This window comes from Aspergillus luchuensis, chromosome 4 (assembly GCF_016861625.1).
Source record: "Aspergillus luchuensis IFO 4308 DNA, chromosome 4, nearly complete sequence".
Taxonomy (NCBI): Eukaryota; Fungi; Ascomycota; class Eurotiomycetes; order Eurotiales; family Aspergillaceae; genus Aspergillus; species Aspergillus luchuensis.
Window position 1 is genome coordinate 3,084,668 of NC_054852.1, and position 26,551 is coordinate 3,111,218.

Consider the following 26,551-nt stretch of genomic DNA (forward strand, 5'->3'; position numbering starts at 1 on the left):
GGATGCGCAGCCTCCAGCATAATCCGGATTATAGCAGGTCCGGCTTTACACGTAGCAGACCTCCTGTCCACCCTGCTCGCCCTGTTCACCCTGTCCACCCTGCTCGCCCTGCTGGCCCTTCTGGCCGAATCCAGAAGCTCCGCTGGGGCCCTGGGGAGAGTTTCCAGCACCGCTGGGGGCAGCAAAGCTGGGAGCGGAGGTAGTGGATCCCTCCTGGGCACCCACAGCCGGGCTGGGGGCAACGGCAGCAGCGCTCGAAACAACAGCGGAAGTGGCAGCGGGGATGCTCTCGCTAGGGGCGACAGCGCTGGGCACAGAAGCAGCAACGGAAACGCTGCTGCTAGAGACAGTGGCATGGCTGGCAAGGGAAGAAGCAGCGGCAGTAAAAGCGCTGTCGGCCATCAGAGCACTGTAGGGAGTGGCACCCGGGTAGAAAGAGGTGGGGATGGTGGGGATGGGGATAGACACAGTAGAGCCGAAGTCGGTGGTTAGATCGGCCGCCATGGAGGTGGCCGAGTAGCCCGAGGGAGCGGAGTCGACCGTGGAAGTGGTGGCCGAGTAGGAGACGTGGTCGTCGCTGTCCTGAAGGCAGAATCCGCTGCCATAGGCACTCTCACAAGAGTACCACTGAGAATCACCCTCCTCGGTCCACATGGCGAAGTCCTCGATGGTAATGTCGTAGCAAGGGGCACCATCGGCACAGATCACCTTGACAGGACCACGCTGAGCACCGTAGGCTTCGGTTCCCTTCCAGTTCTTGACAGTGATGTTGCTCAACTGAACACCATCGCCGTCCACCGCGCTCATACTGGCCCAGTAGCTGTCGATATCCAGGGAGTAAGCGTTGCCGTGGCCTGTTTACAGACAGAAAGAACTCCCAGTTAGCATCATCGGGGGACACATAATGTTGCGTAAGATATTATTCACCAATGAAGTTCTCGAGGAGGACATTCTCGACGAAGCCGCTACCTCCGTTGCTCTTAATCAACATCATGTTGTTCGAGTTCCAGGTGTAAATGTTGCGGTAAGTGATGTCGCTAACATTGGTATCAGAGCCGAACGAGCCCATACCACAGCCACCGCTCCAGTTGCAGTAGATGCTTTCAATAAGGATGTTCTTCGACGGACTCTATGATTGACGGTTAGTTTAAGACTTCCTTACGGGACACATATTGCCGGGATGGCCATACCTTAACAGTGACACACTCGTCCTTGTTCGTCACCTCGACCTATCCAGAGAGTTAACTACCTGCATGCATGCAGGCAACATTCTGCTCTTCAGTACTCACATCATGGACCCAGATGTTGTTACTCCAAACATCAATACCATCCAGACCACCGTGGTTACCGCCGCGGATTGCCATGTTGTAGATTTCGCCATTGGTGCAAGTGTCGAGAGAGAAGTGGAACGAGGGGGAGTCAACCAGGATGAAATCGTGGACCGAGAAGTCTGTAACCTCATACAAACGCAGCAGACGAGGGCCGCTCCAGTTATCATCAGCATGGAACTCGTAGCCCAGACCCTGCATGGCACCTTCGGAGGTGCTACTGAAAAGTTCGAAGTCGCTGGAGTGTTCGATATAGATCATGTTGCCGCCGTCCGTTCCAGTACGGTAGATGATTCCATCGATCTGCAGAGCCCATGCCTCACCTCCGCTCAACCTCGCCCAGGTGGAGAGAGCATAGTCACCAGAGGGGACATAGACGAGACCACCAGACTTGCAGTCAGCAAAGGCGGATGCCAACGGCGCACCCAAGTCAGTAGACTTATCCGCCACAGCACCATAGTCCAAAACGTTGCAAGTTTTGGTAGCTGCCTTGGTGGACGCGGAAGTCAGAGGTCCCACGGAACCGGAGAGCTGCGCAGCAGCAAAGATGGGCGCCAGGCCCAGGAAAGAGAGAAAAGAGCGCTTGTCGAGAAGCATGGTGCTTCGTCGAGCTATAATGAAAGAAAGGAACGTGAGGGTTACAAAAAAAAGAGTGAAAGGAAGTGAGTTTAAACACCCCTAAAGAATGAACATTGAGATATCCAACGGACTATGCCCACAGCAGGGGTTCCCAGGCGCTCTCTTTATAGGTAAAAGCTGTTCAAGCATTTCTCTGACAGTAGTCTATTTCCCGCTGTCATCTTTCTATTTCTAGAACGTTTTGCCGGTGCCATACCGGCAACCTCTGACACAACAAGACTGAACTAGACGAAGCTATCGATACTATTGCTGGAACCCTTGAAGCAATTTTCCTGGATGTGGAAGTAGTGGCACAATCCAAAACATCGAAAGAGCGGGATCGATGCGCTATCTCCCGGTTGAGACTTGCTCCATGCTTAGGGTGTTTGTCTTAGATAATTTGAATGGAGCATTGGCCCCGCCCAGAGACTCAAATTGATTGAAGGGCTTAAGGAGGCATCGATACTGTACAGTTTGCTCCTGATCGGACCATCGGGCAAGCCTTGAAAGACTATCGTAAGCGGAAGATGCAAGAGTCCTTTGATGAAGCTAACTGATAGCAGACGACTCAGCATTTATTGTGCAATCAAAATGCAAAATCCTTTACCACTTGCTAGACAGAAAATTTCGAGCTTCCATAGAGATTGCTGGGAACTTCCCCTTCCCCTACCTCAACGAAGGGTGGAGCTTCAATCTGAAACGCCCGAGGTCAAGACTAAGCTGGTGGCCCATAGCACTGATCAGGGGATTGGGCGGAGACTCTCAATCGGCGCATAAGCTCTTAAGCAGGGTCTGCCGTGCATGCTAAATTGCAATATACTCTAGATGATTTCCGTTTGGATTTCAAAGAGATATATTGAGCCAGCCCGTGTGGTTGCCGGTGCCATTAGGTCCAATGCTAGATGGTACAGGTGTAGCTTTGTGGTTATTGAAAAGAAATGAGGAGGATGCTGACCCTGCCGAGTGGTGGGCTCGGCGCTAGTAAGCCCATGCTTGCCGACCGGACTCAGTTGCCTCTTCGGAATGTCGCCGGCCCAACCCTGCGGTTACAACTGAATCCCCTCTCTCCAGTCAGGACCAGTGGCTATTACGATCGTGATCTAAAACGCTAAGAATCCAAACACAGGAAGACAAACTTGTTTTCACCGATTCATGAAGCTCTATGATTAAATATATAGCCATGTCTGCCCGCCCCGCAACAACATTCGACAATCCAGGGCGAGAATGAGTAGTAATATACAATGAGGTTCTCGTTGCTATTCATTGCCGGCATTCAAACCAGGCCGACTCCTCAGAAAAAGAGTATATGCAAACCTGATGTGAAGGACATCACTGCAGACCACCGTGACCGCGCACCCTGAAAGATGAACAATTAGCACTGGCACCTTTATCGGGTAAATACACAACGGAGAGCACTCACAATTTACAGGTTCTGACCGAGAGTCGCGACAACGCTGCCAACAGAAGTGCCAAGGGAGGGGAGGCCAAGGCCAGTGAGAAGAGAGGCGACGTTAGGAGACAGCTGAATGAGGAGGTAAGAGCCATCCTGGCCGACGACAGTCAGAAGCTGCTCAACGGGAGTAGAGATGTCCTTGAGAAGGTCGCCAACGCTGCCGGCGGTCTTGATGATCTGACCAACGGAGGTTCCAACGGTGGGGAGGTCAAGGCTGGAGAGGAGGGAGGCGACGGAGGGGCTGAGTTGGACAAGCAGGCGCTTGGAGTCAGAGCCGGTAACTTCGAGGACATCCTTGACCTTGGGAGCAAGGTCCTGAACGATCTCTCCATCAGCCGAGCGCTTGAGGTTCTCGCCAAGAGTGCCGACAATGGAGCCGACGGGGACACCAAGCTCCGGGAGTCCAAGACCGCTGAGAAGACCAGTCACCACGGGGTCGAGCTGGATCAGAAGAGCCCTGCCGTCCTTATCGACAACAGTGAGAAGGCCGTCGACGACTTTGCCGACATCCTTGAGAAGGTCGCCAACGGACCCAGCGGTCTTGATAATGGAACCCACAGAGGATCCAAGGCCAGGCAGACCCAGGCCGGACAGGAGATTAGCAACCTCGGGGCTGAGTTGGACGAGGAGCTTCTTGGCGTCGGCGCCAGTAACAGTCAGGACCTGGTTGACACCATTGCCAGCGTCCTGAACAATGTGGCCGGTAGCCCCAGCACTAGCACTGGCACTGGGGGTGGAAATCACGTTGCTGGAGACGGAACCAATGTTCACAGTCTTGGTGACCTCAGAGACTCCAGGAACACCACCGGTAGGGGCGGCGAGGGCCGAGGTGGCCAGAGCAGCGAGAAGAGTGATAAAGGAGGCCTTCATTGTGCTTGATGGTGTTTGATAAAGGAGATTGGAAGGGAGAGAATAGACTTTGGTATGTTCTTGTGGGTTTTGGTAAGGAATGACAGTAGTGGGCTTTGGTAAAGAACGAATGATGTGCTGCTGATGAGAAGAAAGAGGAATACTCGAGACGAAGAAAGCTTGCTCTTATATCCCATCGTCGCTCAAGTGATCATCATAATTACCTATCCTTTTGAGAACCTTAGCAGTTGGGACGTATAGCAACTAGCTGGCGGGTCAACTCTATGTGCTAGGGTGTAATAGCACTTGTAAGGATAGCAAGGGCGTATGCGTGATGGATGCAGCGTTGCTGGGTTGTGGAGACAGCTACGAGCTTGGTTAACGTTCGATTGTCCCTTCAAGCCATGCAAACCGCATGGCGACGATCAGGCGTATACAGTAGTACCATGTACGATCATGTGGGTTCCACTGTTGTTTTGTGGGCGTGCAGCTACGCAGTTAAGATTTCGCTATTGGAATTGCCATGCTGTAGCTGGACTTACTGTCGCTATTTCCCGATGCCCGTCGAAAATATCACCGGCAAGGCAGTGAGCCACACGAGCCGTGAACGTTGTCCGCCCAATCGGCAGCCACCCTGATCCGCTGATTGGCGTTGAAGGAGCATAAAGCCACCGGGACATTTATCGCCACTGCCATAAGGATCTGCAGCCTCATCTTACTAGTAGTGTTTACTTACTGTGACCCATGCATTGCTGTTAGCCTTCTATACCCAGTAATAGTACACATACTATTGGTACTCGCTCTCACTAACGATGTTGAAATGTGAGCACGTCATGTCTGAGATCATGCCGGGTCCCTGTCGATCCAAACCTCTCACGAAACAGTTATAAAGGGTGAGAAATTCGATGGTAAAAAGGTATATTGCTTTTCCCATCGCGTACGACTATTTGCAGTCTATCTTGGTTAAGGTCGCAACGGCCATGCATATTTGCATGCATGCATGCATGCAGGCGAGTCGGTGGCCAGCCAAGTGCAAAAATGAATTCGACGCCGGGGATATGCAATCTTACCGCTAGTGAGGTGACCTGAATTCGACAATACTTCCATTTTTAGCCATTGAAATTCATTCGCTAAGGATTTCTCAAAGTGTCCTTGAGTGCCCCGCATACAACACATGGTGGGAATAGTATGTCTTACCTGGTAGTGTACAATTGCGCAAGAACTACTCCGTATGGCCTTTACCTCTGAGAAGCTGCAGTAGGCTGTAACGACTCATCCGAGCACGGCCACTATAGTAGAAGTTTTTTTCAAATTGGCAATTGCATCTTGGGAGCGCAGATGGTACTGCAACTGTAGATGCATCCGTACCACCGATCATGAAGTTGTTTAACTTTACTAGTGGCTCGATTCTATAGGAAATTGAGTTTGCCCTCCCGCTGTAGTCTTTTCTGGAAACGCATTTCATTTGTGAATCTTGCCGATTAACGCGAGATGGAGACATGCCGTGTGGGCTTCATACGTATTCTGTGGTGATGTATGGCTGCATGGAGTCAGGGACACAGTGGCTGGTGATGACGCGAACACATAGTGCACTACTTAGAGTAGAATTAGTTTTTGAACGCAGGGAGTGAACTTCATTTGTCGAGTCCCGCACATGCAACAAGCAGGTCGAAGTTGAGGATCTTGGTAGCCAGCCTCATTTCGTCAATGTAGTCAGGGGAGGTCAACCGAGCGAGCTGCTATGGAATGTTTCTTCCGGGAGATGATTCCATATAGTCAGTCCCTGGATAGGCTGGTTAGCCAGCCCACCACGTGGAACCCGTTCCTGGGATGGCAGCAGACTCCTAAACAAGAGGGGTTTGCCACTCAGGTACACAGCGGGAAAATCCAACTGTGTGCCGTGATCAACAAGGTCTAAGGAGAAGTGACGGCCCATCTGGTGGAGGTTGGGCGATCGTTGCTTGGTTTCGCATGTCGCAACTTGCAAGGCCATAGGGAAAGATACACAGATATTACGCTAGACGATACACCGGATACTTCCCCGTTGGTGGCAAGTTCGCGTAAGGAGAACGTTCCTGTGGGGCCCACTATTGTATGCATACTGTATTGCCGGGGAACAAGTCCTAGCTTCTCCCTTTCGGTAGGTAGTAGATAGACTCGACTGTACAGAGTATGCCTTCAGTTCAACTGTTGATGCAAATAGTCCTGGCATTGATCCCTGGTACTCGCAGAACCTTACGGTACTTCCAGACTACCTCACTCACCCACCTCAATTGTGCCCAATCCACTTTCACGAGCACAAATGGCTCGTACCTCTTCCGTCTCGTCCCGCGACCTTTGAGAACACTGTCATCGAAATAACGATCAACGCGATCGTCAACATGGGTTTACTGTTCTTGCCTACTGACTGAGGGCCAGAAAGCCTTTTTCGACGTCTAGTGACCTACGGAGTACATCCCCAGCGGTTTCAGGTTTTACGGGGATGCACAGACACTACATCACCTCCCCTTTTGATTATGGAGCCTCGAATATCCTCATCTCAGTAAACGTCCCCTGAGCTGCTATGGCTAAAAGCGTGTCTAAGGTGGAACCTTCCCGGGTACTGACGGATATGTTCATCGGTATCATTAGTGGAATACATACACGCTGAAGCGGAAACCTGCGCGTGCGCGACTTTTCTCTAGGAAGCCGGGCTTGGTGGTAGCTCCCCCGTGAACCAGTCACTTGCGGTCGCTCCCAACTCGAAGTCTAGTGTCCCTCCTTGGGCAAAGATGTCGTCCCATGTTAACCAGTTCTTCTTCCAGTCTTTTCCATTCAAGCGAAGACTTTGCACATAGATATTACCGCCCCCGTTTCCATCACCGCCACTCGAAGTGATATTCAGTTTCTTACCACCCCCCAGATCAATGACAAGCGAGTCAAACCATGGAGAGTGGATCAAAAATGTCGACTGCCCTGTCACAGGGTATAGTCCGATCATATTCCACAAGATCCAAGTCTGCATAGCTCCAGCATCACTGTTGCCGGGGAGGCCGGATACGCCAGTACCATAATAGGATTTGGCAATATCACGCGATCGGAAGACAGACAAATCTTGCCGGTCGATATAGTGGTAAAGATAAGGGACGTTGAACATACTGGATCAAGAACCCTGGTCAGCTATGTCCCTCGCAAGAGCAATACCCGCAAGAAGACCAAGAGAGGCAGGGAACGGACTTACGGTTCGTTTGTGGGATCAAAGATAATACCGCTGGAACCGCTGGCTCCTTCAGTAAACATGGTGTTAAGCCGGTCGAGAACGGTTTGATTCCCGCCCATTTTATCAATCATCGTTTTCATGTCATGGATACTCGCCCAAGAATAGGCCCACGAACTGGCTTCGTAGTAAGGGTCTCCCCAATAGCCGCTGTCATTCAGTGGATCAGTCTCGATGAAACCAGACTCATTGCGAGGAACGACGAATCCAGAGAATCCCAGCGAGGTCTGGTTGGCATTCCAATGGTTTCTCCAGTTTCTGGAACGGTTCAAGTACTTCTCCGCATCGTCAGTCTTCCCAAGCCCCGATGCCACCTGATACAATCCAAAGTCATTGCATGAGTACTCCACTGCCCGCGTGACAGCACGGGTAAATCTCGGGGTGATGTAGCCCAAACTAAGCCAGTCTGGCAATGCGCCTCTGCCTTCTTTTGTCGAGGAATCGGGAGCCTGGGGATCGACTGGATCGTTGGGAGGCGTCACTTCTGCGTCTTTCACCATGGCCTTGTATCCATCTTCCCAGTTCACCGCACCGCGCACGCCCTTGACATAGGCATCGGCCAGAATATTGTCCGCATTCGAGCCGCCCTGTGTACGACCATTGTAGTTAGAGGACCGCGAATCCGGCATATAGCCCTCGAATCGCCAGATATCAATAAGCGACCGGATCTGCTCCTCATACGCGGCGGGTTGCAACACCTGCATGAGAGCGGTAGAGCAGCGGAAAAGATCCTGCGAATCAAATGAGCGATACAGTGTCATCTATTTGTGTCTCCGAAGTACTTACCCAGTAAGTGAAAATGTCCTCATAGTAAGGTTCCTGGGATGTCCATTGGGGGTTCTCTCCGGTTTGGTTGGTGGGAAGCAGGTGCATGAAATAGAGAGACGTATATAATAGGGTGAGCGTCGTGTCATTTGTGTTGGTTGTGGCGACTTTCGACAAGACTTTCGTTTCCCACTCGGACTGAGCGTCGTCTACGACCGACTGGAATTCCTTGTCTTCCGGTATCTCATCTTCAACATTCTTACAGGCCTTCTCCGTGGAGATCCACGAGATGCCCACACGAGATGTAACCACAGAGTCTTTGAAGGTGAAGAGTCCCCCAACTCGCGTTGAACTTGAAGAAGACGATGCGAAACCGCTACTTTGCTCGACGCTTCCGCCCGCATCGGTTCCAACATAGGTCTTGTTGCTGATGGGCGAGGCATCGAAATGGCCACCTGGGTAAAGTCAGCTAATTCTGCTGTGAAACGGCTTGGACTCTGGCAAATGCTTACAAAAGTAGATAGACCAGTCGGGAGAACGGTTCCAGCCGTTGTCGTACACACCATGACCCTCATAATGCCCGTCGGGGAAGATGGTGATATTACCACCTTTGTATCCCTGGCTGAGTCCCATTCCCCGATACGACGGTAGGACATGCGAAACGTCAACCAAGACATTACCATCCGAGCCGCTCGGAAAAGTATATTGATAGATTCCTGCATGAGCGGTTGCGCTCAGCTCCACGACGGTTCCTTCGGCGGTCTTCGCCTTATAGTAGCCCACTGATGCCTCATCTGCACCTGACCGGCCAATAGTGATGTTGGACAGCGGTTTGCTGATATTTCCAATCAACGGCAACTGGGCGACAGTGCCGTACTTAGGCGCACCTCCTGTGCCCTGCTCATGCATCATACTGAACCCCGAGAAATTGCTATTGGGCAAATATCCGGAATATGAGTCTGTCCCGGAGACATATAAATCGGGTCCTAGCTTCACCACCCCAAACGGACGAGCAACCCCGGGGAAATCATTGCCGCCACTTTGGGATCCCAAGCTTGTTCATGGTTAGGCTCGCGACCTTTAATATCCAGCTGGTGTGCTGATGCATGACTGGGTCTCGATGTATCACTTACAATAAATCCACGTGAGAAGTTAGATTCGCAGCGCGGGCAGCTGGTTCAAGTAGACTCAATATCAGCATAGTGTACCAACTCGCCATGGCTAATCTGGCACAGCGGAACGCAGCTGAGAAACATATCGTCGAACCACCCATCTCGAAAGGATTTACAAAATATATATCCCAAAGCCAGTGGGTACGGTAAGTGGCGCCTCACAATGGGAACTCTCCGGTTGCTACTAGTGCTATCAACCCCAAGTTCCGGGCATCAAAAACGAGTGTGTGAGATCCCAGGTCCAGCGGGGATTCAAAGTGGTTTGTCGACAACAGTGACTGGACGGTTGAAGGGATGGATCACCTCTAGTGGTGAATCTTCAGCCCACTGGGCGCATAGGGATCCAGCACATGCCGTGATCACCGGTGGTGAGTAGGGACCGCTAGCCGCCAACGGCCAGGAAGCAAGGGTGGGATAGCCCCAGTTATGCACATCCATGGTCTGAAGCTTGATTGGTATCTATTTACCAAGCCCTGTCACACGGGAATCAGCACTCTCAAGTCCACATTATCAAGCCCGCCTACGGTTACAGTGGCTACTTGTTACACAGCTAGACACATTCCAATCGTCTAGTGGTATGTCTCCTTCTGAGAAGTGGGCTCCGGGCATGGGGCAAGAAGAATAACCACATTCAGTAAGTGCAGCGCAGAACAAAGACATTATGTTGCATAATTGAATCTATCATATCAGGTCGGAGTCAGATATAGGAGCGCAAGATTCAGCCGATGGACCTGTCCGGATGATGGAGACATCACGGTGAGTGACAGCCAGTCATGAGCCCCGAAGGAGCACATGCCCCAAAGGTCATTCTTCACTAGGGCATCACCCAGCCTCGTCGTGCTGATCAAGCGGACCCGGACCATTTCTTCTTCATCATCAGATAAGTTAGCACCTCTGGACATAGTATGAGAGACTCTGAATCATGGTTGCAAGGCAGACCTGCAAAATTGTGCCTGGGCGCTTGATTTGTTGTTTGCTCCCTAGACCCAATTATCGGGCAGATCATTTCAGCCAATGGATTCCCCACATGCCGCAGCGCTCAGGGGTCCATCTTTTGAGCGATATAATTGGCTGCTGCTAAGAGCGGGTCATCTGTGGTGCCTTGATCTTATGTAATCTTGGCTTTCGCGCAGGACGGTCAGGTGATCATTTTGCTCCTTTCTACAGGGTGACTTTGCGAAGCTGCAGATTAAAGTGCGGTGAGACGGATGTCTATTTATAAGGCCTGCCTCATTTCAAGAATACTTGATTCGTTATCTATGATACCTAGACAACAATACTGGATAACTTTATTGAAGGATCCGAAGAGCATTGAGCCACTGAACATCAAGACAGTGGCGTCTCTACCGCAGGGATCAGTCAATGTTTTTGGGAGGACTAGTAGAATGAAGCTCCAGTAATAATCCCTTTTAAGTGCAGATCTAGAGAAAAGAGACATGTATTCCAAGCGATATCCTCAACATGCCCTTATCCGACTACCCTTACCCTTGGTTGGTGTTAACCTGGACCTAACATCAATGGAATCAGGATACATAGTATCAATGCCAAATTAATGCTTGCTCTACGTAGGCTTGCATATTTTGGCCAGGGCACTGCTATCTATAACCATGTCTTGTGTAACATAGTGATGCTGTGTTGCATGGCAGGGATGATGCACTACCCCAACCTTTAGTCCACTCTTCATGGTTTTCGGTGTGGGAAGTTAGATGAAGATTGAAGTGGCACACATAAACTGCAGGAGTTGGACAGATTTTGACTCATTCTGCGAATATTGCTCAGGCTTCTGAGCCGAACTTTGACAGTTTAGTCAACTTCTAGATAGGCGTAAGCTATGACAGCCTGATGATAAAGACGAGGCATAATAGTTTCTTGTCACAGGATAGAAAGTACCTGTGTTTTAACATTTATTTTGAAGTAATGCGCCATGTGCGTTTGTAGACTGAAGTCGATGAAAGTCCGTAGTTTATGGTCCAAGGCTAGATTATTGGGTGCGTGTAGATGGTATTTGAAATTTTATTGGCCTCTTGGAGACCTTTATCTTGAATTTGCATGTTGTAAATAGATAGCTGCACTTTCCTTTTCTTATTCTTTTTCTTTACCTGACATCATTCTTGATTTTGATTTGGGAACAACCGTATCACTTTTTATGACGTTTGCTTTGTGTGTGTTCCTTCCTTCTCTTTCCTTCCTCTTTCTTCTCCCATGACAAACCCTTGACTATCTGTATAGATACAATCGAACCCTTTCCCGCGATGCTCATCGATGTCTCGAGCGAATCTACGGTAAGAATGATGCATCTTATCGCAGAACTGAGATGGGGATTCCCACTGATCTGTGCTTATAGCGCAGTTACCTTTTCTCATACCGGGCAAACGGACGAGATCAAGTCAATTCAAGCATACCATGAAGCAGCCTGTCGTCCGGGAAAGTGGCAACCGGCAAATCGCAGTCCCGCCGGCATGTCTCCGACAACGCGGCAAGAGCAAGGCAGGCAACTTCTCTTTCTTAAGAGAGGATCTTATAATGTGTGTGGACTGGTAAGAAATCATCAGCACGGCGAAGCGTGAGACTGGCCTAGACTCGTCAAGTGCGCCCAAGCCACAGTGTCCCGCTACGGGCCATTCTCGCCAGGTTCATGTCTAATGCTGGATGGCGAGCACGTTGACTCTTCTTCGAGGCTTATATCTATGAACGTCCACGTCCGCTTCGTGGTATAAAGCACTACGGGTTCTGAATAAACAGGCCGAAGCTTGACTTGCTGTCCGATATTGGAAGAAACGCCACTCGACGCGCTTGTGCTTGGCACAACGAACTTGAATCCTGGAACTGACTGATAAGTGAGCGCCTCCTTGCAGAAAAGAGGCGGTCGCGTGTATGATTCGCTTCTTACACGCAGTTTGCCATGTTCAATAAGATCACCATTATCCACTCACAGAGAGTGTTCAACACTAATACACACATCAGGTTATAGCAGCTAGCTGCAGTTGCACTAGTATCAGCCATCAATTTACTAACCTGGGGCACTATGCCGGAAGAATTGCAGCGGTGAGTCCCAAGACACATGCGCTAGTAACGCCAGACTCAGGCCATCGAGTCCGACTCACTCTCACTTCAAAGGCATCTGCACGGCTGGTCGCTACATTATTCCCACGCTTTATCCAGGCTCAAACCAATGAGGAAGCAATGATAAGATGCTCTATGCTTTGACTCACGGGATCGGCATCGGTCATTCGGGATATTTCAGCTTCTTCTCTCGCTCCGTCCAACAACATGGATGCATCCTTGTGAATGCTGCAACCTCGTCATCATGGATCAGATTAAGTCCGCACGTCATAGAGCAGTTTTTTGCCATCACTCATGGCATGATAATCAGAGACTACTGCTACTCCAACAAGCAGAGCTACCGCTGAACTTACCAGTCGCAGTCAAGTCGGTCTCTAGCGTAGTGCAGCAACGCTCCTCAGTGGACGGAAAAACCCGCCTAGCATCTCCGCACAATTTCTCCGGATGTATCCACCGTGGACCACCAACTCACTCCCTTCCCCCGGAATTGCTGGATCCAGCTTAATGTGCGGGGAGAGATGGGGTTTGTCTCTGCGGGTGTGCGGGTATCATGGTCGCTGATGTTTGGGGTTGTTCCCTCGCCAGGGCCTATCGGGTTCCTGCTCGGCACGACCGAACACTCTCTAGCATGCTCTCCAGCCTTCGGGATCTGTCCCTACACAGTTTAGTAAGATGGAGACGACTGTGTTAAATATTCGTATGATCTCCGGGGAGTGAGACTTTTGGCCTCTCCCTTGGTTCTCTTTCTTCCCCTGGGAATGCCCTGTGCTGCTAGGATCAATTGTCAATTGCCTACCAGTCTTTGGACAATCCTCCCACAATGAGTCTCCTCAAGAACTATCGCGTCTACCTCCTCACAGCAGTGGCCTACTCGGGGTCACTTCTTTTCGGTATGCATACACCCGGGAATCAGATACGCTCTGTGAACTAACGCTTGATGACTACTAGGCTATGATACGGGTGTTATGGGAAGTGTTCTTTCACTGACCAGCTTCAAGGAAGATTTTGGAATACCGACTGGCTCTTCTGGTTTTGCTTCCTCCAAGAGCTCCGAAATCTCATCCAATGTTGTGTCCTTGCTGACCGCGGGCTGCTTCTTCGGCGCCATCTTCGCTGCCCCCCTTAACGAGCGCATTGGCCGACGCTATGCACTGATGGTCTTCACCGTCGTATTTCTTATCGGAGCAGCTGTTCAAGTTGCTTCGAAGCATCACATTGGACAGATCTATGGTGGCCGTGTCATAGCTGGCTTGGGAATTGGTGGAATGTCTAGTATCACGCCTGTGTTCGTGAGCGAGAACTGCCCCCCAAGCATTCGAGGCCGAGTTGCTGGCATGTTCCAGGAATTTCTGGTCATTGGGAGCACCTTCGCCTATTGGCTAGACTATGGTGTCTCCCTGCACATTCCCTCAAGCACGAAGCAATGGCGTGTCCCCGTCGCTGTTCAGCTGATTCCTGGCGGTCTTATGCTCCTCGGCCTTTTCTTCCTCAAAGAGTCTCCTCGCTGGCTGGCTGGTAAAGGACGACATGAAGAAGCTCTTCAGTCTCTCGCATACATCAGAAACGAGTCTCCTGATAGCGAAGTGATTCAGAAAGAGTTTGCTGAGATCCGAGCAGCCATCGATGAAGAGGTAGCAGCTACCGAGGGGCTGACATACAAGGAGTTCATCCAGCCGAGTAACCTTAAACGCTTCGGATTCGCCTTCACTCTCATGCTTTCACAACAATTTACGGGCACCAACTCAATCGGATACTACGCCCCTGAGATCTTCCAAACTATCGGACTTAGCGCGACTAACTCGTCTCTTTTCGCTACTGGAGTCTACGGGACTGTGAAGGTTGTCGCGACGGCTATCTTCCTGTTTGTTGGTATCGACCGTTGGGGTCGGAAGCTCAGTCTGGTCGGCGGATCCATTTGGATGGCGAGCATGATGTTCATCATTGGCGCTGTATTGGCCACGCACCCTCCCGACACAAGCGCCAGTGGTGTCTCTCAGGCTTCTATCGCCATGGTCGTCATGATCTATCTCTACGTGATTGGCTATTCAGCTTCCTGGGGCCCTACTCCCTGGGTGTATGTGAGCGAGGTAAGAAAACTGTCACTGAACTCCTCTTGACACAAAATCTCTAACAGCCCGACAGATCTTCCCAACACGGCTACGTTCATACGGTGTCGGTCTGGCAGCCACGTCCCAGTGGCTCTGGAGTTTCGTCGTCACCGAGATCACCCCCAAAGCCGTCCACAACATCGGCTGGCGGACTTTCCTCATGTTTGGTATCTTCTGCGTTGCCATGTGTGTCTTCGTCATCGTTTTTGCCAAGGAGACCAAGGGTCGCAGTCTCGAGGACATGGATATCCTCTTCGGCGCTGTCAACGAGGCGGACCGTCGTGCTGCGGTGGAGCATACTATGCACAAGCGCGGTTCCTCCCACATCGAGGACGTGGATGAGGAGACTGAGCGTGTTCGCCATGAGCAGGACAAGGTCTAGCTGGGCTAGATCGGTCCTTGTACGAATGAAATATATAACCCGTCTCTGGGTATGACTGGATGGTTTTAAAGTTGGGCGAATCAGCATAGATCTAGATGTTAGATGGGGGCTTATATATCGGTCTTCATAGAATCGGGTTTTGTTTATCACTAGGATCTCGAGATGATTCTAACACCGGCTGGACTGACGTTGTGTGATACTATGCATGGTTTCTTTTTCTATTCCTTCGTCCAATGAGATTTTTCTGGTAGAACTGAGAAAATGTTACTTCCAGCCACGGTAGACCCAGCCACCTCCTGATTTAGACGGCACACAAGAACAAATAGTGTTAGACGGCTAGGACATTCATCAGGACTAGCCCCCCGTGTAAAGGGCAATCAGGAACTGCAGGTCACCGAGTCTCACCAGGATCCAAAATTGTAGACTACAACACAAGTAAGCTATCGATAGCAGAGCGATATCAACTCGAGTATATTCTTATTGACCACAACAGCCAACTCAATAAGGAGAGTTCTGCTCAAAAAAGTCTCAGACATCGTCAAACTCTCACTAAATAGACCGACTTCAATCTTCAACCGGAAGGATTAGCATCAAGACCAGGAGGTAGTATCTAGTCCTAATGCCAATGTCTCCAATTCTAGTACCACACCACCGCTATTGACTGGCAATTGAGTGAACTTGTTTAATAAGCCTTGCCGCTGCTTTTAAAATGCTTCCCCCCCCACCTTCTTTCCTTTCCCCGTATAACCCTAAACACTCCGAGATTGATGGACCGGTGCTATTCTTAGATGTGCTCGTGTTGGGCTGAGACATGGGGAGGTTGTTAATCTCGCTGGCGCAGTTTTGTCTGTTTTCTTATTTTCGATTTCTTATAGGGTGGTTTCGTTGGCAGATAGGGGCGTAGTTGGATTGACGGGCGTTCAGTATCTGATACAGAAATTAGGTTCTGAGATGTGGGCATGTCGATAATGTTAGGTGAAAGTAATTTAGTACTGCAGAATGGCAAACAAAGTTGGCATAAATAAGCAAAAATAGAGTTAGACCTCTACTCATTAATTATTTGACTATGATGATTAATTTCACTCGTTGACTCAGCTTTGAGGCTGAGCTGGTGGTCAGGTGTACCTTCATTATCCATCTATTATTCGCCCCTGTTTCAGTTCATTATCGGTTGTGAGGCTTTCGATAGTACCTCATCGTGGTTTCAAGTTGCGGTGAAGGATAAACCACCAACTGGTAGTATTTAAAGAGAGTGACAGCATAATTACTCTTCGGTAAAAGACAATTGGCCTGCTTTTCCTGGTACATCATCTTGAGATCAGAATACATTGGCCAACCCTCAGCGATGTTGCTTGACTGGAGATACTGGGTCTTTGCGACCCTTTTCATGCTACATTGTCTCATGCTGGCGGACGCGGCCTCACATGGAGCGAAGGAGTGTCGGATCCCACGGCTAGTTGAAGCAACAGCAGAGCAGCTTCAAGAGGGTCTTAAGAAAGGGTGCTTCGATAGTGTCGACTTGGTCAAGGCTAGTGACTTCTGCCCTATCACTTGCATTTTGTACTACTGTGCCGGCGGGATGCTGACAATTACAGGCGTACACTGCTCGAATCAATGAGATTGATGTGCACTTTGGTACGATCCTCGAGTTGAACCCCGATGCGCTGAGTATAGCGAAACAGCTCGATCATGAGAGGAATCAGGGTCATATCCGAGGGTAAGTTGCTGTATCTGCAATGGTATTGGGTGGGTGGCTGATTGGCTATTGTAGTCCGCTGCATGGCCTGCCAGTCTTGCTCAAAGACATAATTGGCACGAAAGATGATATGCAAACGGCAGGTATCATCCCTTCATTCGGATCGGATTTAATATCGCATTGACTGACGATATGTTAGCTGGCTCTTGGGCGCTTGTTGGAGCTAAGGTTCCTGCCGATTCAACTGTGGCGGCGAAGCTCAGGGAAAATGGTCTGGTCATCCTGGGCAAGACTAGTATGTCGGAATGGGCCAATTTTCGTTCGGTGAACTCGTCAAATGGTTGGAACGCGCGACGCGGATATACATTCGGGGCATACTATCCTGACCAGGACCCGAATGGAAGTTCGAGTGGTAGTGCTGTTGCGACTGATTTGGGGCTCAGTACGTTTGCCTTGGGAACTGAGGTACGTCAGAAGATACTTTCTTGTGTATGAAATAGGTACTGACCGTGATGGATTAGACTAGTGGGAGTATACTGCTTCCAAGCGAAAGGAACAACATCGTCGGGATCAAGCCAACTGTTGGACTTACTTCACGCTACATGGTCATCCCTCTTAGCGAGCGCCAGGACACCATTGGACCATTGGCTCGGACAGTCAAAGACGCAGCTATGTTGTTGCAAGCGATTGCTGGTCCAGATGAAAAGGACAATTATACCTTGGCTTCGCCATTTGCAGCAAATTTGCCCGACTACTTGGCAGCCTGCAAGCTGTCGGGGCTACAGGGCAAGCGTATTGGTATCCCTCGAAACGTCATCGACTACCTAGGTCCCACAAATGCTCCGATAGTTTCGGCATTCGAAAAAGCAGTCACTGTTATAAGCGCTGCAGGTGCCATAGTCGTGGACAATGCGAACTTCACAGCGTACAATGACTTCTATGGCAGCCTGAAACCGGCCATGGTCGTAGCGGCTGACTTTTCGACGAACATCAAGAGCTATCTGAGGAATCTGGAGCAGAAACCAAACGGCCTCTATAGCCTTGAAGACATTAGGAGCTTCACCCAGCATATCGCATTGGAAGATTACCCGTCGCGCGACACGGGGGTGTGGGATCAAACGATTGCTTTGGGCATGAACAACACATCCCCGAGCTTTTGGTCCTTGTATCAGCAAACCCTCTATTATGGAGGGGAAGGAGGACTCTTAGGAGCTCTGTCCCGTGACAAACTCGACGCTGTCATTCTGCCCACTCTTGTGGGCTTCGATATCCCAGCTGTTGTTGGTACCCCAGGTATCACTGTTCCTCTGGGAGCATATCCAGATGGGACACCAGTGGAATATAACACCCGCGGTGACTTAATTCAGCGTGCCCCTGGTATTCCTTTTGGCATCAGCTTCCTGGGTAAAAAATGGAGTGAAGAAGAGCTAATAGGGATGGCATATGCATTCGAGCAGAAGACACTCATCCGTAATAAGCTCAAGCGATCTCTGAAGGTAGATAGCTAGGTAGAATAGATCGCGATCTTGGTGGATACGCAGTTAACTACCTTTACTAGGCTTTGGGGTTTGTAGTTATCATTACGCAGTTATAATAAAGAGAGACTTTGGAATATGTTAAGGTGAAAGACGCAGTTCAGCATCAAGGTGGCAGATATTGGCCTGACAATCCAGGTGTCAATATAATAACCAGAAATGGTTTAGCTTCAGATAGGCTGATAAGATGGATGGAGAAAGTCTTCCGAGCGGGGTGCGCCTCCGTCAGGCATGCCGGAGCATACCTTCGACAGGGATTGTAAATTCGAGATAACTAGACAGTCTCTGTCCATGAACGGACTCGAACAGACGTGCGCATCTTTGCGCACGCAGATTGCTGCTACTGAAGCCAAACTTGCCGACCTGAAGCGTGAGCTCGAAGTCGCAGAACAGGCTGCCGCGAGCCACAAAAGCCAGAATGCAACGGACGCTGAAAAGGGATCTGAGAGGAGGTGGCCCCTTCTAGACGAAGAGTATCGACGCTATGGAAGGCAGATGATCGTGCCACAGCTAGGAATACAAGGTTCGTGAACTGTGCCCCTCCCTGGGTTCGGGAGATCTAGGATTACTGACCAGTGCTTTCGCAACTCAGGGCAGCTGAAACTCCGGTCGGCGAAGGTGTTGATTGTAGGAGCTGGTGGGCTGGGATGTCCGGCAGCTTTGTATCTTGCTGGAGCAGGTGTTGGTACGCTCGGACTCGTGGATGGAGATTCTGTGGAGTCGTCGAACCTTCATCGTCAGGTCTTACATCGGACAAGGAATATCGGGAAGCTGAAGGTGGATAGTGCTATTGAGTACTTGAAGGAGTGAGTTGACACCTGGGATTCAATTACTACTATTTGGTGCAGTATGCTGACCTTAGACTGCTTATCATAGGCTGAACCCTCACTCCAAATACATCGCTCACAGGGAACATCTAGCGCCTGAAGCTGCCCCAGAGATCTTCAGCAACTACGACCTGATTCTCGATTGCACGGATAACCCCGCGACTCGATATCTCATCTCGGATACTGCGGTGCTCCTGGGCAAACCACTGGTGTCGGCCTCTGCCCTGCGCACAGAAGGCCAACTCATGGTATTGAACAATCCTCCTCGACCTGCCGGCGACAAGACCGGAGGTCCTTGCTACCGCTGTGTATTTCCGAAGCCGCCCCCGGCGAATACTGTCACAAGCTGCGCGGATGGGGGTATCGTGGGCCCCGTGGTAGGAACAATGGGCGTTTTGCAGGCCCTAGAAGCAATCAAAGTAATTACAGCAGATGAAACATCCACACCCCCGCCGCCATCATTGCACATCTTCTCCGCATACTCTACACCTCTCTTCCGCACGATCAAACTTCGCTCTCGTCGGCCAAATTGCGCGGTGTGCTCTGCCGAGGCCAGCGTCACGGTGGATACTGTCCGCTCTGGTTCTACCGACTACATCTTCTTCTGCGGTACCGCAGATCCAGAGAGCTTGCTCTCACCCGAGGAGCGCATCACACCGCGCGAGTATCGTACAAGGCATCACGGCAAGGAGGAAAAGGAACCGACGATTATCGATGTCAGGGAGAAGGTCCAGTACGACATCTGTAGTCTGGACAATAGCATCAATATCCCGATATCCACGATTCTGGCTTCTTCGTCGAGCGCTATGAGTAATGGGGACTCGTCGGCCGATGGTGTGCCTGCGTTACCTCCATGGGTGCCGGCGGACGTAGCGTCATCGCAGTCTACTGACCCCGTGTATGTGGTGTGTCGACTGGGCAATGATTCCCAGGTTGCTGTTAAGAAGCTGAAAGAGCTGGGATTGGATCAAGGAGGAGAGAGGGTCGTGGCTGATATTCGGGGGGGATTCCGTGCCTGGAAAGAGCAGGTTGATCCTGAGTGGCCTGAGTACTAGATTTCGTAGTAGACTAGATGGTCGTACTGTATGTAAATAGTTGACAATGGACATGGTATATGACGCATCTTTGCAATTACTTGACAATAATCATACATCAAAATTTGACATCCTTCACGCGCGAGAAGCATGAAGGGGGAATGTAACTGGCAGAGAGGAGGAAAAAGAAGGAGTTCAAAAACAAATCCCTCGAAGGGATTCGTACCCACAATGCTATTCAAGATTGTGGAGACAGACAGTCGTGATGAGCGACCGCTCGACTATTGGAAGGCTAACATAAAAAAGCGACTGTCGATAATGATTCTCATAGCACTTGATTATCGAGGCTGAATTGGAGCAGGAGTTGACATTCAGGTCACCTGCCTTGACTGCCACGAATAATTTTACTCCTCACAAACCTCCTGGTCTTCATCGCTCAAGAAAAGCAATCACCTCCTCTGTCATCCTCTGCACCATAATCCAGTTGAGTATGCCAGTTCTTTTCCCCATTTATCTGTCTACCCAAACCAGACATGACCGTTGATCTAATCCTCAACAGGTCGACTACTTCCAATACGATGATGTCGATTCCTGCATGGCAGTGGGTCCATCCACCAAGCATCCGGGCAGTTCCAACCATTCCAGCCAATTCCAGGCACCGCGCGGCATCTCCGTTCAGTCTGGAGCCGTCAAGTTACCGAGATCCGAGTCTTGGTATCTCACTCTGCAAGTCCGAAGCTGGTCTTATCTTCACTACTACATCTGCTGGTAAAGCGACCCATTCAACACGAGCACACCTAGACTAGCTTATCGGTAAACAGAGGCAACAAATCACCGACTCGGTGCAAAAACTGGTTGTGCTCTTGGCAGACGGCCCAAGGATCCACTTGGGAAAGTCGGCGGTCGATCGCCACTACTTCGACTGTTGCGAAGTTTAAACTTCTCCCTCTCTGGACTCTTTTCTTCCTTTTCCGAAGCAAGAACCGAAGCGAAATTCCCCCGCGGTCACACAAATCCTTGCCGGAGATAACTCCAGCTTACGCAACTACCTGATTTTTTTTTTCCTCGCCCAGTCCAATAGGCGTTCAACCTGAACTCTGCGAGAGTTTAGCCGAGTTGCATCTGGCGTCGCCGATCGCATCACGTGGTCTGGGGAAGTGAGGCCGTGGATGAGGGGCCGGCTCGTGCCCCGGATTCTTGGATCAATCCTATCTGACATTCAGGGGTGAGATCGAGCGAAAAGAGCTTTGTCGTGGGTAGGTGTACATACACTCCACGATGGCAGCTCAGGTCGACTCAGACCAGTCCTCCTCGCGGGTCTTACCCGGCGAAGATGATGGACGACGGAACCGCGAATGGAAGCTCTTCAGCAAGCTGAAACGGGGTTGGAAGAGCTTGGAACTGGATATGCCGACTCTGCTTCTTATGATGAAGTATGTTCTGTGTCTCTCAACTGCCGAGCTCGTATTGATTGATTTCGCAGGGGTGCCCTTGCACCAACAATTTGTGTAGCTATGTAAGTTCACCCACAATTCTCTGCTACTTGTGCCAGACTAACAAAATTAAAGATATCAAGCGGATGCCGTGGCATCGCTTTTCAATACAGTCGGGTATCTGGTGGCCATCATTTCCGTCTTGGGATTCTCAATCATGCCTCGGGCCAAGTTTATTCAAATGATGGTCCTCGACGTATTAGCTGTCTGTGTTGCATCAGCTGTTGCTCTACTAATGATGTACTCGTGTGTCAAGGCACGGGAGCATTCTGAGTCCTCCGCTGCCGCTGCCGACGGAAGCACAGCATACAACTCGTCTGCAGCAGCCGTCAGTGGCGTTTGGTTGTTCTTCGAGATCTACCTGGTTCACACCTTTCGAGCCAAGTTTCAGCAGTTTCAGTTTCCCGTGATTATTTACTCGATTGTTGCCAATGTTGCTTTTGTTTATGCTTCTAGGCTTGGGACCATGGCTGCTGCGATTGCGCTCGTCAAGAAATTGCTCGAAGCATGCCTGACCGGGTTGGGAGTGGCAACGGGTGTCTCATTGTTCATACTTCCAAAAAGTACCCGAGGCATCGTCTTCAAGCAGATGGCCGGCTACATCGGCGGTCTGCGTGCTGCCCTCAATGCACACACGGTGTACTTCGAGACGTTGGAAAAGGACGACATGTTCGGGAGGGCAGAGACGTACGATTCGACCGTAGAGAAGGTCACCGATAAGGGCAAGGTTTATAGCCCGGAGGCGCAGGCTATCCGTACAGCCTGTCAGAAAGTCACAGACCTTCATGCCAAAATTCATGGCGATTTGACATTCGCCAAGCGCGAAGTTGCAATTGGGAAGCTTGGGCCAGATGATCTCCAAGCCATCTTCCGACACCTGCGCCAGACCATGATACCCGTAGTCGGGTTAAGTTTTGTTGTGGACATATTCCAGCGCTTGTCTGACTACAACAAATGGAACCAGCCCATCGACGCGACTGGGGCAGAAATTCCCGATCAGGTACGCCAGAGGGTTAGACTGGAGTGGAACGAGATCATGAGAGCAGTCCATGATCCTTTCAGCTCAATGATTCACACAATTGACGAGGGTCTGCATCATGTGTCTCTTCAGCTTGAGCTAACAAAGCCGCCAAAACCATCGAAAGCGGGCAAAGAGCCGGAAGATGTGGAGGCAACGGCTAGTCCGAAACCGGGCGAGAAAGGCTTTGGCGAGTATTACGAGAAAAAGCTTCGCAACTTCAAGTACGCCAAGCGAGTTGCCTTGCGAACTTGGAGCGAAGAGAAGGGGATAATCCTGCCACCTGACTTTTTCGAGCACCCGTCATCAGTACATTTGGATGTGGACGATATTCCTGATGACAAGTTTGGAGTCGGCCGAGACAGGAGCCGACGGCAGCTGTACTTGATTCTCTATGTAAGCTTGCTCTCACACTTGATGTCTACTGATGCTGACTATATCACAGGTGGAGCAGCTGCTCGAATCCACTGGCCACGTTGTCCATGATTTTATCCAGTTTGCAGACGAGAAGGTTGCAAGTGGGAAGCTCGCACGGAAGCGTCTCGTAATTCCCGGCTCAAAGCGTCTGCTGAAATGGTTCATCAGCGCTTTCAAGGCGGAGGACTCACATGAGGACGACAACTTGGGTGGTGACATCAACTCACAGAACAACATCCTTCAACTGGGCGAGGCTTATAAACACCGAAAGGACCCGGAACACTTGCCGCCGGAGAATATGTTGGAGAAAATCGGTGACAAGATTCGCCTCATACCCACGGCATTGCGCTCTCCCGAGTCGGCATATGGGTTCCGAGTTGCGTGCGCTACGATGACTGTTGCTGTGGTTGCTTTCCTTCACGATACGCAGGATTTCTTCGTCAAGCAGCGATTCGTTTGGGCCATGATCATGGTCAACCTCAGCATGTCACCCACTTCCGGGCAAAGCATATTCGGCTTCGTTCTTCGTCTCCTCGGTACGGTTCTGGCCATGGTGCTCAGTCTTCTGGCATGGTATATCCCGGGGCAGAAGACGCCTGGCATCATCGTATTCCTGTTCATATTCTTGACGTGCGTCTTCTACGTGCCGATCAAGATCTTCCGCTTCCGTATCATCGGAATCATCACCATCATCTCTACCTCGATGATTGTGGGCTACGAGCTCGAGGTGCGTAAGATTGGAGAAGAGGTGGCCAGTTCCAATGGACAGCAGTACTATCCAATTTACCTCCTGGGCCCGTATCGACTGGCCACTGTGAGCGCTGGTATAGCGGTGGCCTTCATATGGACATTCTTCCCCTATCCGATCTCGGAACACTCTGTCCTACGCCAAAGTCTAGGAGCCTCTTTGTACCTCCTAGCCAACTACTACTCCGTTATCCACGAGACTGTCAATGCGCGCATGCGCGGCGACGAGGGTGATCTAGCACTGAAGACATCATCAGGTCGTCGGCTTCTCAAGGCGCGTAACAAGGTGTTCTCAAAGCAAATGCTAATGTTAAACAACCTCCGAACGTATGCCGGCTTCCTGAACTGGGAAGTCGCCATCGGCGGTCGGTTTCCAAAAAAACGATATAACAGTATCATAACTTGCATCGAAAAGTGCGTGTCCCCCACCCTTTACTATCCATCATGATATCCCCAATACTAACTACCACCAGCATCGTAAGCTACCTCAGTCTCCTAGGCTACGCCTCCGACACCCTCCTGCAACTCGACGGCGACGACGAATCCGACTCCGCCTGGGTCCACGACTTCAAAAGACTAGTCGCCAGCGCCCGCGTCACAACCCACGAAATCACCACCGTGCTCTGTCTCCTATCCGCAAGCATAACAAATCGCCAACCGCTACCTCCGTATCTGAAAACACCCCGTCCATACAGTTTCTCCAAGCGTCTGGAGGCGCTTGACAAAGATATTCTCAGTCTGCGACACATCGCAGAGCCAGGGTTCGCTACGTTTTCCGTCCTGCAGATCTCGACACGTTGCATCGTGGGTGATGTGGAGAGATTAATGAGGTGAGTGGTTTTCCTTCCTTCCACTTCATTCATTATGAACTTGGAATCAGTGCTTTGCTAATGAATGTTGTTTATTTGGTTCAGGGACGTCAAAGCCCTAGTAGGCGAGTTGGACTTCTCGTTCCATGCTATAAGTACCGCGCATAGTGTCAAGTCGTCGGCGGAGGTGTCGCGGCTTTCGAGACCGCCGTCGCGCGATAAGTTGGATTAATTAATTGATTGATTGATGAGGTATGAGTGATTGACTGACAGATTGATTGATTGATTTATATACCCGATAGATAGTTTGATGTTGTTGCCATGTTGTGAGGAGTCTGCGATGGCATTAGTCCTAATTGATAGTGTATACAAACGTGAAGCAGACCGATGAACTGTGCACCATAGTATCCTATCATAGCAAAACAATCAATAGTTCTACTAAATCAAAAACCTGATCCATAAATCCAAGCAGAGTTCCTGTCCCCCATCATATTGACAAGCATAAAATACTCCTTACTTACTACCAACAGTAGTAATAACCGACAACCCCGCATCATCACCCCCTCTCTTTCCCCATCACACCATTTAGTACTTAATTTACTATATAACCAATCCACATACTCACCCACAATCACAACCCCAACCCCAACCCCAACTAGTATAATACAATGACCACAATCAACGCAACACTCCTCATAACCGGCGCCGCCGGAGGCATCGGCCTGGCCACATCGCGGCACTTCAACGCCCTCCACCCGACCAGCACCATTATCCTCACCGATCTGCCCACTCACCAAGAGACCACTGAGTCCTTGATCCAGAGTACATTTCCGCACCCGGAAAAGGCCGTCTTTCTTCCCGCTGATATTCTGGACTGGGGACAAATGACACGTCTGTTTAGGATCATTGCGCAGGAATATGGTGGGGTGGATGTGGTGGTTGCGAATGCGGGGATGATGGAGTCTACGACTGTTTTGGATTTGGAGGATGTTGATGAGGAGACGGGGGAGTTGAGGGAGGGTTTGGAGGCGAGGAGGGTGGTGGGTGTTAATTTGTTGGGGACTTTGAGTAGTATGTTTACCTTTCTTGCTTTTCTTGAGTTTTCTGGGGTGTGTTGTGCTAATGGTGTTGATGATGGTGTGAAGCACTGCGACTGGCAATGTATCACATGAAAGAGAAGGAGAAGAAGAACGGGTCAATTGTGCTGGTGGCTTCTACGTCGGGGTATTTTGGAGGAACGGGTGTCACGGCTTATGTGGCTTCCAAGCATGGTGTTGTGGGGTTGCTTCGGGCGTCGCAAGTGACGGCGCAGAAGTATGGCATTCGGGTTAATGCCGTTGCACCGTTTATGACCCCGACTAGAATGACAGCTGGTTTGTCTAAGAGCTGGCAGGATGCTGGGCTCGAAGCGAACTCTCCTGAACGGGTGGCGGAGGTTATTGAGCAGGTCGGGATGGATACGGACCGAAGGGGCTCTTGTATGCTGGTGAGTACACTGAATTGCACAAGTGATTGTGATGTACAGTCGCACTAAGGGACTTATGTGCTAGGTTGCTGGAAGATTTCTCAGAGAGATGGAGTCGACAAGGATGGCATTGCTCCCATCATGGCTAGGTCAAGACGTTGCGGATTTCATGGCGAAAGCAATGAAGTTTATTGCAGATATCGGAGGCTATGTGCTTCCTGCTCGTCTATAAAGAGATTGGTTACATGCATTCACGTGAATGGTGTCCTCCGGGTTGGCTTGGAGCAACTTCTACAACTCCTTAGATCACTGCTCCAGGATTAAGTCACCGAGGTCAGAGCTCACATACCAGTCATTGCGCGGCAGCCCCTTTGCCCCAGTAGCCAGAGTTGGACCTTGAGTTTCCAGGACGGAGGAATGTGAGGACCACCAATCAGGCAGCTCGTGTATCATAGTTGTGCTGAGCCAATCGTCACAGCTGCCTAGTGACCAGCCCTCATCCCCATGTTCAGCTTA

The 26,551-nt window shown here is 50.5% G+C and overlaps 9 protein-coding genes across 9 annotated transcripts; 6 read left to right on the forward strand and 3 right to left on the reverse strand.

Annotated features, from left to right (window-relative positions):
• Positions 1 to 45: 45 nt before the first annotated feature.
• Positions 46 to 1,925, reverse strand: rhgB (putative extracellular rhamnogalacturonase; the record flags this gene model as incomplete). The annotated part of the gene is made up of 4 exons (XM_041689487.1): positions 46 to 854; positions 928 to 1,129; positions 1,191 to 1,229; positions 1,290 to 1,925. The coding sequence occupies 4 exons, from the start codon at positions 1,923 to 1,925 to the stop codon at positions 46 to 48; spliced, it is 1,686 nt and encodes a 561-aa protein (XP_041543167.1).
• A 1,444-nt stretch (positions 1,926 to 3,369) lies between these two features.
• AKAW2_41088A (uncharacterized protein) lies at positions 3,370 to 4,269 on the reverse strand (the record flags this gene model as incomplete). The annotated part of the gene is made up of 1 exon (XM_041689488.1): positions 3,370 to 4,269. The coding sequence occupies one exon, from the start codon at positions 4,267 to 4,269 to the stop codon at positions 3,370 to 3,372; it is 900 nt and encodes a 299-aa protein (XP_041543168.1).
• Positions 4,270 to 6,928: 2,659 nt separating this feature from the next.
• AKAW2_41089A (alpha-1,2-mannosidase family protein) lies at positions 6,929 to 9,542 on the reverse strand (the record flags this gene model as incomplete). Its single annotated transcript, XM_041689489.1, has 5 exons — positions 6,929 to 7,385; positions 7,469 to 8,235; positions 8,291 to 8,724; positions 8,782 to 9,323; positions 9,403 to 9,542. 5 exons carry the CDS (start codon positions 9,540 to 9,542, stop codon positions 6,929 to 6,931), a joined length of 2,340 nt encoding a protein of 779 aa, XP_041543169.1.
• Positions 9,543 to 13,324: 3,782 nt separating this feature from the next.
• Positions 13,325 to 14,994, forward strand: AKAW2_41090S (sugar porter family MFS transporter; the record flags this gene model as incomplete). Its single annotated transcript, XM_041689491.1, has 3 exons — positions 13,325 to 13,394; positions 13,453 to 14,591; positions 14,647 to 14,994. 3 exons carry the CDS (start codon positions 13,325 to 13,327, stop codon positions 14,992 to 14,994), a joined length of 1,557 nt encoding a protein of 518 aa, XP_041543170.1.
• A 1,345-nt stretch (positions 14,995 to 16,339) lies between these two features.
• On the forward strand, positions 16,340 to 16,874 carry AKAW2_41091S (uncharacterized protein; the record flags this gene model as incomplete). Its single annotated transcript, XM_041689492.1, has 3 exons — positions 16,340 to 16,516; positions 16,590 to 16,711; positions 16,766 to 16,874. The coding sequence occupies 3 exons, from the start codon at positions 16,340 to 16,342 to the stop codon at positions 16,872 to 16,874; spliced, it is 408 nt and encodes a 135-aa protein (XP_041543171.1).
• Positions 16,875 to 17,292: 418 nt separating this feature from the next.
• On the forward strand, positions 17,293 to 18,198 carry AKAW2_41092S (uncharacterized protein; the record flags this gene model as incomplete). The annotated part of the gene is made up of 1 exon (XM_041689493.1): positions 17,293 to 18,198. One exon carries the CDS (start codon positions 17,293 to 17,295, stop codon positions 18,196 to 18,198), a length of 906 nt encoding a protein of 301 aa, XP_041543172.1.
• A 258-nt stretch (positions 18,199 to 18,456) lies between these two features.
• On the forward strand, positions 18,457 to 20,107 carry UBA4 (HesA/MoeB/ThiF family protein; the record flags this gene model as incomplete). Its single annotated transcript, XM_041689494.1, has 3 exons — positions 18,457 to 18,748; positions 18,818 to 19,031; positions 19,102 to 20,107. 3 exons carry the CDS (start codon positions 18,457 to 18,459, stop codon positions 20,105 to 20,107), a joined length of 1,512 nt encoding a protein of 503 aa, XP_041543173.1.
• A 1,257-nt stretch (positions 20,108 to 21,364) lies between these two features.
• Positions 21,365 to 24,802, forward strand: AKAW2_41094S (uncharacterized protein; the record flags this gene model as incomplete). Its single annotated transcript, XM_041689495.1, has 6 exons — positions 21,365 to 21,519; positions 21,570 to 21,602; positions 21,655 to 22,993; positions 23,043 to 24,175; positions 24,235 to 24,591; positions 24,676 to 24,802. The coding sequence occupies 6 exons, from the start codon at positions 21,365 to 21,367 to the stop codon at positions 24,800 to 24,802; spliced, it is 3,144 nt and encodes a 1,047-aa protein (XP_041543174.1).
• A 436-nt stretch (positions 24,803 to 25,238) lies between these two features.
• On the forward strand, positions 25,239 to 26,267 carry AKAW2_41095S (uncharacterized protein; the record flags this gene model as incomplete). Its single annotated transcript, XM_041689496.1, has 3 exons — positions 25,239 to 25,641; positions 25,716 to 26,056; positions 26,121 to 26,267. 3 exons carry the CDS (start codon positions 25,239 to 25,241, stop codon positions 26,265 to 26,267), a joined length of 891 nt encoding a protein of 296 aa, XP_041543175.1.
• Positions 26,268 to 26,551: the final 284 nt, after the last annotated feature.